The sequence below is a fragment of the Ailuropoda melanoleuca genome, chromosome 10 (assembly GCF_002007445.2).
Source record: "Ailuropoda melanoleuca isolate Jingjing chromosome 10, ASM200744v2, whole genome shotgun sequence".
NCBI lineage: Eukaryota > Metazoa > Chordata > Mammalia > Carnivora > Ursidae > Ailuropoda > Ailuropoda melanoleuca.
Window position 1 is genome coordinate 57,669,789 of NC_048227.1, and position 12,256 is coordinate 57,682,044.

The 12,256-nt window shown below is 49.5% G+C and overlaps 1 protein-coding gene across 14 annotated transcripts in view; it reads right to left on the minus strand.

Annotated features, from left to right (window-relative positions):
• Positions 1-1,011: 1,011 nt before the first annotated feature.
• Positions 1,012-12,256, minus strand: part of SCML4 (Scm polycomb group protein like 4) — a 105,659-nt gene continuing 94,414 nt past the window's right edge. For 12 of the 14 annotated variants that reach the window (XR_004628062.1, XM_019797629.2, XM_034668938.1 and 9 more), the window contains 2 exons: positions 6,883-7,028; positions 1,012-4,154 (listed from right to left, as the gene is read on the minus strand). Coding sequence is in view for 11 of the 14 variants with exons in the window: in XM_019797629.2 (XP_019653188.1) it covers positions 4,029-4,154; positions 6,883-7,028 (272 nt within the window). In the remaining 3 variants the exon portion in view is untranslated. Of the gene's footprint in view, positions 4,155-4,648; positions 4,789-6,882; positions 7,029-12,256 lie in introns of those variants that run through there. The other 2 variants (XR_004628061.1, XR_004628063.1) reach the window with 2 other exon arrangements.

Below are 12,256 nucleotides of genomic sequence, written 5' to 3' on the forward strand. Positions count from 1 at the left end.
AAAAAAAATAAAATAAAAAAAATTTAAAAAAGGTGAGTCCAATCTCTTCATCCTGAAACCCCACTAGGGAAGAACTGAAGAAGTGCCCTGTCAGAGCATTCGTCACCTGCTCACACGTACGAAAACCTGGCTAGGGAGAAATAAAGCAGAATATTTCCATCTTTCAAGACCTTCTGACAATGACTAAACCCAAGTCCTTGGTCGCCTCTGGGCATTTCCAACTATCTTCAGAGATATGACAAAATTCTCCTCGAGCAATCTCAAAAAATAATTTAAAAAATTTTAATTTTAAAAAGAAAGAAAGATTCCATACAGCACATAAATACAAAAATAGGTTATTGCAGCTTCAAGGGTTGGGACTGTGAGAGGAGGTGCTCTTTTACTGTTTTCCTAAGAAATTCATAGTTGTGTCTTCTGTCTCTCACCGGTTTCCTTCTCAAGCAAAACAACCTTAGCTCAGGACTCCTTCCCAATAGATTCAAGTAGCTATTTGGTTCTCCTGAGGAGCTCTTCACTCCTTCCTGATGAAAGAAAAAAACCTTGGCAGCCCTGCTGAAGAGAAATGGTGGGACCCTGGTGAACGCTCTGGTGGGCACTAAACAAGGCGCTCAAGACGTCTGTTCCCTGCCCCCGGGGGCTCCCCGGCTAGGTGTCCTGCCTCAGTCCCAAGGAGCCCTGGCTGGATGGTGGGGGCTACTCCCGCCTGAGGGAGGCCGGCCGGGAACCCGCACCGTCCCCAGCTGCCTCCAGGGCGCCCCCTGCTGGCAATCGAGGGGATACCTCGTCCTAACAGCGGAGAGCGGGTTCTGTCTCCAAGTTCTCAACTTGGCAGGCATTTTAAACGGAGCAAACGCAAGAGCTGACGGGCTCTCAGTCTCTTCCTTAGGCCCTTCCAACCACTGTATTAGGAAATACACACACACCCTACATCTTTTACCTGATGTCTTCACAAAGGGATTCATGTACTTACGAAATATTTAAAAGGATTTAGGCAATAGAATTGTCTCTAGATTTTTTTTTAACTGTTTAACAGACACGGGGATTGGAAATGTCTGGACATGAACACACACACTCATACACGCTAATTTGGAATGATGCAGAGCTATTCACCAGCACCTGAAGCAAAGCTACCACAACGGAATGACAAATACCAGATCTGCACAAGTGTGGGGCTCCTGAAATACGCTCACGTGTGAACGAGAGTGACGCACGTGGCCTGACTCTTGAAGGTCCATTTAGAGGAAATGGCCTGGCATGTTTTACATTTGCTGTGCTATTTAGCTGCCTGGTTTGACAAGATTTTTGAAAGGGGTGAAAATTAATTATAATTGCAGTATTGCTACAATAATTTGGTTGGCTAATTGCATTTCAGTGCAAAACCAGGCAAGGAGGAATTTCCTCCCTGGGTTATTTTCTGATATGGCAGCATTCATTTTAAGAGTAATGAGATTTTTAAAAAGTCAAACCTTAAATATCATGGCTTCAGCAATCTGTCCTGCTTAAAGTTTAATGCAAAATGAGATCGCACCTCCGTGACAGCAGTTACACGTGAACATGGATCCAGTTTTCTCCCAGACTTGAGATGAGAAAATCTCTCTCCCCCGAAAACTTACTCTAAGTATCTCTCTGACATTGTTTGGGGATGATTTTAATTTGGGGGTACCAACAGTCATGCTTTTGTAGTGAGGGAGGCAATGGCGAGGGTGGGTGGGAAGTTTTCAAAGTCTCTCAACAAGGTATATGTTGATGGGGGGCGCCTGGGTGGTGCAGTCGTTAAGCATCTGCCTTCGGCTCAGGGCGTGATCCTGGCGTTATGGGATCGAGCCCCACATCAGGCTCCTCTGCTGGGAGCCTGCTTTCTTCCTCTCCCACTCCCCCTGCTTGTGTTCCCTCTCTCGCTGGCTGTCTCTGTCAAATAAGTAAATAAGATCTTTAAAAAAAAAAAGGTATATGTTGATGGAAGAGGCACGACAACTTTCAGAGGACTGAGCAAAAATAGCGGCTGGGTTGTCATGGGGTTTTCTGGATCTCACCACTTACAAACTGGCAGTTCCGAATACATCAACTAGCTAGGGCCTTTTGAGGGAACTTATCTAACTCCAGACCAGGCCCGAGCACTTACAATGAACAAACTTTGAGGGGCAGAGTCATTTGATCACTTTAGAATCTTGGAAGACTGTCCCGAGCCTGATTCAGGGTAGTATTGTCAGGTGCCAAAAGCAACCGACACTAAACCCTTCCACAACCTGATGGCTCAAGCTCAGTTCGGTGAGCAGGTTTAGGACATCGTCCTCCTTCCCGTCTCTGTCATGGTGTAAGTCCAGCCACCGTTTGTGTGTCTAAAAAAGGATTTCGCTAGGATGTGCTTTCTCAAATATTGCTCATCAAAGTGGGTCTAACAGCATGGCATGGAATCTTTCTTATGGTCTTCCTCTAACTGATTTATAGAAGATCAATATGCAAATCTAGCCTGGCTAGCCTCAAGGTTGTGCAGCTCCTGGCCTGCACAACAGCACCTCGTGGAGGGGGAGGGGGAGGAAATCCCCCCCCACACCCCTGCTCTATTCCTCGCCTGAGATCCCCTGCTCTGCTGCATCCCAGAGAAAGGTGTGCTTTTTCTAATTTGCATTTGGGCCAAGGGAGGCCCTGAGTTTTCTTTGCTCCTCACCCTCCCAGAGATTGCAGAGTCTACTATTCATCTCCTCACCTCTAACACTGCGGATGTTTTTAAGGAAGAGGATATGCCCGTGGCAAAAGTGAATTCATTTTGAAAATACGTTTCCTCTTTATCGAGGGAGGACAAATAAAAGAAAGAGGGAAAGAGAGAATGGAGAAGGATAGAAAGAAGAATGGAAATGAGGTTGCCCTCTGCCTCGTAAACTGGGGACTCGTTGTCCTTCCTTGGACACAGCTGCAAAGGGGTGAAAAATCAATTTTTTCCTATTACTCCACAGTGAGGAAGGAAAACCATTTGTAAATGGAATTAAACCCAATAACAGCATGTCTGTGTATTTGTTGAGAACTAGAAAAATTAGCCAGCGGTACAACTACATAATCCAGCAATGTAAAGAGAAACCCACACTCTCCCATTTCAAAGCTTATCTGAGACATTTTTCTTCTTTTTTAAAGAAACACCCATGGCTAAATGTCACTAAGACTCTTCAGCGTGCCAACACATCAACACCCCAGTAAGGACTCTGAAAGGGAAGGAACCCAAAGCCCCATCTGGGAAGAACATACTTCCAAATTTTTGTCTTTGCTGCTTGTGCATCTCAGTCAGTCAATACTGACTGGATATGCACGAGAACGTTCTAGAAGATAGTTTCTTCCCCAAGCTGCAATCTGTGGTGCTGTCGAAGAAATTCCCCATGTCTGTGTAGGCTAGATCTTGTTCACAGAGACCCTAACCCATCCACTGAGTACTAAATCAGCAGGCTACTGCTGGGAGGGTCCTGAAGCTTCATTAGCAGTCTGCCCTCTAGTGGGACAACACAGTACTTCAAATAACTAGGAATAGGAAAGATTTTTTTCTTCTCTTTCAGAGAGCAAAAGAATTCAAGTTTTCCAGATAGTGCAAAGTGAGGAGGCATGTTTCTCAGAAGACAGCTTCCAGAGCTGAATTTAGCAAGGCTCACAATGACAGGTCCCCGAGGCAGAGTTAAAGACAGGTGGTGCTACGGTGGAGTCCCGGTAGAGACAAAGGTCTTTCCTCTCACAGCCTTGGAACCCTCCAGGGTTTTCCTTGGGCAGTAGCATTGGGTTCCCTGCTCGCTCATCGTAAAAACAGGATCAAGTCTCAGAGCAACCAACCTATCAGGAATGCTAAAATAATAGGCTCTTCCATTATTTTTGGCCATGTTGAATTTTTTAAAAGGCAGAAATGCACAAGTTTTATAAAAAGACCCAGTCTTTGCAGCTGTTATTTTTCAGGAGAGAATCCATTTTGTGGTGGTGGCTGGACGCTGGTAAGGCCGAAGATGATCTTGAGACCTGCTGTCTGGACTTCGCTTCTATCTTTTTAAAAAACTTCAGAATTTGGCTTGCTTCAGTTTGTCAATATGGTGGCAGAGTTTCAGCGCAGGTCCCAGTTTGAGACCCAAGTACTTCATGATCATATCACTCTTCAGCAACAAGAGAGCACTGCCATCAATCTCCTGGTGGAACAGGATCAGAAAAAAGAAAATCCAGAAGATGGTCAGATTAATCAAACAGTGGCTATAGTTAACACGGAGTCAGGGGATGAGGTAAGGGAATGTGGATTCACTCAGGCACACATTCTCTTAGTCCCCAGGCAATATCTTCTTTTACAAAATCAATTAAAGCAAACAAATACTATGTGTTCTTCTTCCCATAATCTCCCTGAGGTCATATGAGACACTGGATCTTTCATATTCCTGCTCCCCTGATAGAAGGAACCAAACATAAACCCCAGTTATGTTCCCAATATCCCCCATGTGATGTTTATCTCCTTATCTGCTCTAGGGCTAAAGGGGCAAAAAGTTTGCAGTGGACGTTATGTTTGTGTCCCCCACCCAAATTCAAATGTTGAAATCCTAACTCCCCATGTGATGGTATTTGGAGGTGGGGACTTTGGGAGGTAATGTGGTCATTAAGGTGGAGCCCTCAGGAATAGGGTTAGTATCCTTACACAGCAAGATGGCAGTCTGCAACATGGAAGGGGGCTTCTCACCCTGATCTTGGACTTCCGGCCTCCAGAGCTGAGGAATACATTGCTCTTGTTCATAAGCCAGCCGGTCTATGGCACTTTGTTATAGTAGCCTGAACAGACTAAGACAAAGTGCCATCCATCAGTTAGAACCTGAAACTAACAGTTACCCAGTTACCCTTCCATTTCAGGTGCCGGCCTGAGGCCTTGGTATTCCGTCCATCACCCTACTCTCTTGTTTCTTTTCTTGGTAAGCCCACCAACCTTGAGCTGATTACCAAATTGCTAATCACACTTGATGAGGGATTAAGGTGTTTGGCCCTGTTAATAATACCAGGTGGCATACAGCTAAATAATGCATCTGCTTCATCTCAGGGTTTAGCACAAGGAACTACTAAGGGGATGCCAACCCCTTGAGGTCATGGTATTGTTCCCATTTGTCTCTGAAAACGGTAACCCTCCAGAATGCATGTTGAATTCATGAACCTAGTAAGGCTCGGTTTCCTTGCTCACCTATACTGTTATTTTCAGGTCACAAGAGACAAAGGGTAGATAGTTTGAGTGCTCAGGTCGGGGGGAAGAGGCAGTTACAGGACTCATACAACTATGCAAGGGCCCCTGCCCCTCTTGTGCACGTAGCCAGCCAGCCAGAAGCACCCACTCTGTATCACTCACTCTCTGTGTCGTTGGCAAGATGGCAAAGTGGACAAATCTCATCTGTGGGCCTAATCTTCTCTCCTCACCCCACCTCCTAGACTTCCACCATCCCCTACCGCTCTGGAAGAGAACCAGACTCCTCCCACTCAGATCTGTCTCCACACAACCCACTCTGGGGTCCTTGCTTTCAAGGCCCCGTTGTCCAGGGATGTCAAATATATCCCTCATGAAATGTGAGTGTTGGGCGAGAGGAGGAGTCTCCCCAGATCTGAGAATATGGTTTCTATGACAGAATCACCAAATAAACGCGAGAGACAGAAGGAGAATATGGTGGTAACCGTGGTAGGCTAGAATGGCGCTCCCTCTCTTCCCCCCAAGATGTCTAGGTCCTGGGGTGCCTGGGTGGCACAGCGGTTAAGCGTCTGCCTTCGGCTCAGGGCATGATCCCAGCGTTGTGGGATTGGGCCCCACATCAGGCTCCTCCGCTATGAGCCTGCTTCTTCCTCTCCCACTCCCCCTGCTTGTGTTCCCTCTCCCTGGCTGTCTCTATCTCTGTCGAATAAATAAATAAAATCTTTAAAAAAAAAAAAAAAGATGTCTAGGTCCTGTTCCTTGAAACTGTATGTTAGGTTACCCGGCAAAAGGCAATTAAGGTTGCTAATGAGCTGGCTTTAAAATAGGGGGAATATCCTGGATTGCTGGGTGGGAGAGACGGTGTAATCACTTGGATCCTTAAAAGTGGAAGAAGAAATCAGAAGAGAGAACCGGAGTTGGCAGGCTGGGAAGGACTCGCCTGATGCCGCTGGCTTTGAGGAGAAGGGCCAAGCCATCCAGGGCAAAGAAATAAGGGCAGATCCCGATGCTGGAAAAGGCAGGAAAACGAATTCTCCCTATAGTTTCTAGAAAGGAATTGTCAGCTCTGCCGATGCCTTGACCTCGGCCCACTGAGACCCCAGTCAGACTTGTGACCCCCCCAAATGCAAGATAATAAATCTGTGTTGTTCTAAGCTAGATGTTTGTGGGAACTGGTGAGAGCAGCAATAGAAGACTGACATAGTAGGCTTGGCAGATGAAGTATTATTACCTGTTTTTTTTTCATTTACTGTCTTTAAATATTTCAGACTCTCCTAAATAGTTTTAAGAATATGTGTAAACTGAAGGCTAACTACGAGCCAGGCACAGTGCTGAACACTTAACGTGCATTTTCTCATTGAATCCTCCAAGCGGCTTAGGAATCGGCACGATTACAGCTCGCCCGGCATATTGTAGGTGTGCTATAAACGTTTGTTGAATGCACAGACGGACGGATGGATGGGCAGGAAAACAGGCACTGCTAATAAAGGCCGAAAGGAGGGAACAGATGGGACAAAGATCCCTTCTTGAAAACAAAACTAAGCGGTGGCTCTGCTCGGAGAAGCCTGTGGCTCCACCTGGCCTCCCATGAGCGGTGCCCCAGCACTCAGCTTAGACAGCTCCCTGACCCTCAGCCCTTTTCCCACATGTCCCNCAGCCCCCCAGCCCCCTCCCCCGCTCCCAGGCCAGGCCCACCATGTGCCTACGTGCTTTCTGAAGAGCTCCACGTGTGGACCCAGAGCCTGAGGGTCAGCGTCTTTCACGAACCAGACCACATCCTCCACTGTCCAGGTGGAAGGGTTCCTGCTCCTCGGCCGCCTGGCGTCCTGCCCGTCGAGGGAAGGGCTCGAGGCTGGGTGGGTGGGCACAGAGAAGGACATGAGACACGGGGAACAGGGCTCCCTGCCTCCCCGGGCCGCCTGCTCCCACCTGGCCCTGAGTCCAGGGCCGTGGCCTGGGTGACCTTCTGCGACAGAGAAAGGCTGGGAGTGGCTACTCTCGTCAGGAGCCTGGAGTCTGGAGCCCGGGAAGCCACTTCTGGAGGCAGAGCCTCCCATCCGTGCACAAGTCCTCTGTTCTCCCAGGGAGTAACGTGCTAGAAAACGGATCTCCTTCAACAGGCTGAGATTCCGATCCACGTTCGAGTTGTAAACCCCCTCCCGTTCAGCTCTCTCTCAGGGAGCCCTGGGCCTCCCGTAGCCGGGTCCTGTGACCAGAGCAAGCCTGCTAAGATCCATGCCCAGCGGGCCCCGGCAGTGCCGGGAGGCCAGAATGAAAGCAGATCCTCTCTGCCTCCACCAGCGACGCTGAGGCAACGGGGACGTGGCAGAATTGAGGTGCATTTGCGTCCTTGTCCTGGGTCTCTGCCAACAATGCTTGGAACCCCTGTCTGTGAGGGACCGTCCCCCGCTCTGCATGAGCAGAAAAGAGGCGTCATCTTACCGCTCCGGGCGCGCACCGAGTGCCTCCCGGCCGCCTGCTCGTCAGAGCGCTTGTTCCACTAGCGCACCGGCCGGGGAAGCCCTCGGCAGCAGAGGGCCTAAGCCTGCGCCAGGTGCCCAGCTGGCCCACGGTGACTGATGGCTGCGTGAGCTGCACTGTCGCATAAATGCGTCTCCCACATGGCGGGTTAAAAGGTGCAGGACAAGTGAAGGAGGAGGAAAGTAATGAACCAGATGCCTGGCTCTATTTAGGGACTTTTTTGATATGTCCCAGACCAACTCATCCTCCTTCCCCCACACCAGCTTCTCCTCCTGCCCCTCAGGTTTCTGAAACCAGTGACGTCTCCACTTCTAGCACTCTCATACCAGATCCGCCTTTCCGCCCTGCTTCCCCTAGCTGGGAACCTCTTAGCCAAACCCCCGCAATGGTTTTCTATGGGCATCCTTGCCCTCGGATCTCTTCCTTCTAGAGCAAAACTGTCTACTGCCTCAACGCTTTCCCTAGACCCAGCTCTGACTGTGCCCCTTATGAATGTCCCTTGCCTATGCACTGACTCCAGAGTCCACAGTCTAGCTCAAGGTCAAGGACTCTCTTTGGTCTTAATAATATCTTCCCTTCTGAGACAGAGGGGGAGAGCTTTGGTGCCAGAGAGACCTAGGGACAAATCCTGGAGCTGCCGTTACTAGCATTTTGACCGTGACTCAGCTCATTAGCTGTAAAATGGCAACACTGTCCTCCAGGAAGGGCATGTGTCAGGACTGAAATGGGATCAGGCCCAGTCCTAGAGCTACTGTGCATCCGGTGCTCCCCAGAGGGAAGGAGGCGCCCTGCCTGCCTCCACTACCCTCCTGCACATTCCCATCCAGGCACGCCGACCAAGCATCTCCCCGGCTTCCCTTCTCCATCTTTAGCCCATGCATTTTGCTTTCCTCTAGAAGCATTTACCCTCCTGCCTTTCCACAGACATTCCAGCAGCCATCGAAGCCCAGGCAGACCCTTCCCAGGCAGCGTGTCTGTGTCCTGCCATCTGGATGTCACCTTCCTCTGATTTTAACCCCCACACCTGTGTTCAAAGATGCTGTCCGCAATTGCCTTATGCTGCAAGTATGCATGTCTGTAACCTCCAGTTAGGTTTAAGTTCCTTGGATCACTTTCATCCCCCCACCCCGCCCCTACCCCATTCATTCCGTAAACATCTACTGAGCGTCTCTTCTGTACCAGGTCCAGGGCAAAGTGGTGAAAAACAGGATCCTCTCATTACGGGATTTATAATCATCGACGCCTCTACAATTCTAAGTAAATGTGTTTGTAAATATGGGCTCAATATACTTTGTAGAAACAGCATAAATAACTTATACAAAAGCCTTGAGCAGGTTAATTCTTAATCTTATTTTCGGGCCAGAAGAAAGTGGAGGCTCTGAACAATGAAGCTGTTTCCCTACAGAATAATTCTACGTCCAGAAGCCTCGGCTTCCATTTCCCTCCTCCGGTCCCAGGGTGCGGTGGTTCCCTGCTATCTCTTTCTTGCTCCTCTTTTTAATGTGCTTGAGAAGGGCACAGTTCTCCATTAGTGCTGAGCGAAGTACAGCATCGCATTTCCAAGTCTGCCCTAAAATCATAATGGTTTGCTTGAGAATTGGATTTACTTTGAGATTTCCCCTGCCTTTTCCTTGCTGGACCTGGAAGGGTCCCCTAAGGTGGGTTGGCACAGGGCGTTCTGCTGGGAAACTGTTAATGCACCCCGGAGCCATCTGAATGCTGATGCATGCTTATTAGAGATGATTTCACTGCATTTAAAGACATCTGCACGCAACATGGGGACGAGGAATCAGGGAAATCACGGAAATCGCGTTCGCCTTGGAATCCGCCCCATCGGAGCTTCGGCGCTAATCGGGGTGATAATAGATGCTCTGATTACAAAGGCTGGAAGTCTTTTGGTGCCAAGAATGATTTTAGAGTGATCAGAGCAGAGGTCAAATTGAGTTTCTTCTATCTGACAGGAAGGAAGAACACCAGACTGATTCAGGGCATCGTCCCGGGGAGCCTAAGCTCCTTGAGCAAGGTCAGGGCACTACTCTGCCACAGGGGCCACAGCGGGGTGGGGGTGGGGTTGAGCTGGAGGCTGGGCTCATCTTTGCCGAGGAGGCTTTCCAGGTGATGGCTGTGGAGGGAGAAGGCCCAGTTGGAAAGCGGCTCCGCTCTCCAGGCATTTTTCACTTTTTCAGGATGCAACGGCACCAGCCGGGCCTGGCTTGGGAGCCTGTCTGAGGGGGCCTCCTAGCCATACAAGACAGAGCAGCACGAAGCCCGTCACACCTTGGGAGTTGCTCAAGATCCAAAGCACATAAACTCGCTGTAGAAGGAAGAGAAACGGAACTTTCCAGTGGCAGGTTTGTAAAGCCTCTGCAGTGGCGTGTGCTTACGAAGATAATAAGTATGCTAGCCCTCCTCCAGGGGCTGCGAAGGTGTCGGGAAGACAGACAGTCCAGCCTGACTCAGCCAGGCCAGCCAGAGGTGGCCGGACAGACCTAAGACGTGACGGATGGGAAAAGAATCTTGCTCCTAAAGGACCAGGGTGTGCAAAGTGCTCACCAAACGGCTTTCTGGGAAGGCAGCGTTCTCCAGCTCAGGGAACTTTGTGTATGTCGTGCGCCTTCCCCGGAGCTGCCAGAGACAGGGAGGAGTGACACCCAGTCGTGAATGGATGTGTCATTGAAGATGGCGGCAGTTGTTTCTAAAGTGGATCTCACACGCACCAGGAACAGGGTGCCGGTGAATCCGTGCTTAGAGCAACCCCAGGCGTTGTCACAGCCCAGGTCCCCGCACAGCTGTCTGTGAGTCTCTGTGTCTCACACATGCCCACAACCACACACATAATCTCCTTTCGCCCATTCATAATTCAAAGAAGACTTTTTAGCTAATGGTAGAGTCATGTGGAAAAATGGAATGAGCAATGAGCTGGGAGTCAAAACTCCCTACCACCCACCAGCTATGTAAGTATCTTTGTGCTTCTCAGGTGTGAAATGAGGGAGTTGGGAAGAATCTCTAAGGTTTCTTCCATCTCTAATGCTGTTTTGGTCCCTTTATGCCACAGGCTGTCCCATACAACATCAAGGGAGTTGCCTTCTTACGCATCAGAGAGCCTCCTCAGTGTGTCCCCGTGCAAAGCACACTGACTGAAGAGCCAACAGCCAGGCTTGTAGCCCCTTCCTGGCCCTGATCATTCTCAGTGGGCTTTGGTTTCATCTTGTTTCTCAAGAGTGTTGTAAGAATCAAGTGAGTATGTGGCTTTGGCTGGAGACTGAGGAAAAGCATCTCGAAGGGAAGCCCATCAGTCTCCAAAAGGGAGCCCTCAGTGTCCTTCCTCTGGCTGCCCGTGAGGCCCCTTGGCCCTCTCAGCCTCTCTAGCAGCTGGGTCTAGTTGGGAGGGGATGGGGGTAAAGGCAAGGGGAGGCTAGGTGTGTTCCCAGCTCCTCCTAGCGACCTGGTCCCTGTAGAGTGCATCCCTCCTGGAAATGAGGCCATGCGGAGTGTATGAGGTGCCCAGGCGAGCTGGGCAACATCAGTAGTTTAAAATGGTGTTGTTTTTCTTTATTTCTATTGTAAGAATTTTCAGGACTCCATGAGATAAGAAAGAAAGGACATAGAAGAGAGGCTGACCAATCCTCAAATTTAAGTCAGGTTTTTCTTTTCTCCCCCCCCTCCAAAGATTTATTTATTTATTTTAGAGAAAGAGTGTGTGTGAGTGGGGGGAGGGGCAGAGGGGAAGCCGACTCTCCCTGAGCAGGGAGCCAGAGACGTGCAGGGCTTGACACAGGGCTCCATCTCCTGACTTCCTGATCAGGAGATCAGGACCTGAGCTGAAACCAAGAATCCAATGCTTAACCGACTGAGCCACTTCAGGCGCCCCTCAAGACCAGCTGACGTGCTGTATGAGAAGAGAGGATGCTCCTAGAGACAAGGAGAGACCACAGGCCTGAAGTGAGGCCAAACTGGGCTGGATCCTTCTTTTACCACCACAGACACTGTGACCTCTGGGCAAGCAATTTGACCTCTGCCTGGAAGCTTCCAGCCACTCCTCTCCACCGTCTCTCCCCAGTCAATTCCTGTCCATCTGGCTCCACTGTCACTTCTCAGGGAAGCCTTTCCCACCTCCCTGGAGAAGGCTCCGTGACCCCTCCCTAGCTGACTCAGAGCTTCCACACTTTTCCTTTGAAGCAATAGTCGCAGTTGTCATTAAATTTGTGCAATACTGTCAATGTTTGTCTCTGTGGAATTGCACACTGTCAGGGAGCAGGCCCCCCATATGTCTCACTCACAGCTCCATCCTTAGACCTGAGAGGAGCCCCAGCATAGTACACTCAAGAGGTATCTGCTGGCTGAGCAAAATCTCTGGCTGAGCAAAATCTCTTATTATATGTCATTCTATAATGGCCAATAGATGTGTCTTCCTGAAGTCCATGGCCATCAACTTACTTTCCTCTTCAGAAACATCTGGCTCCCACGGACTGAAGCCCAATCTGTCTGACAAGGACCCCAAATCTCCCAGTGTGATTTCCCTCAGCATTTCTGCACAAACTCTCTTCTTTCCCCAGAATGAATAAGCCCTTGCCATGCTTTCGCTCACTTCAACTCCTT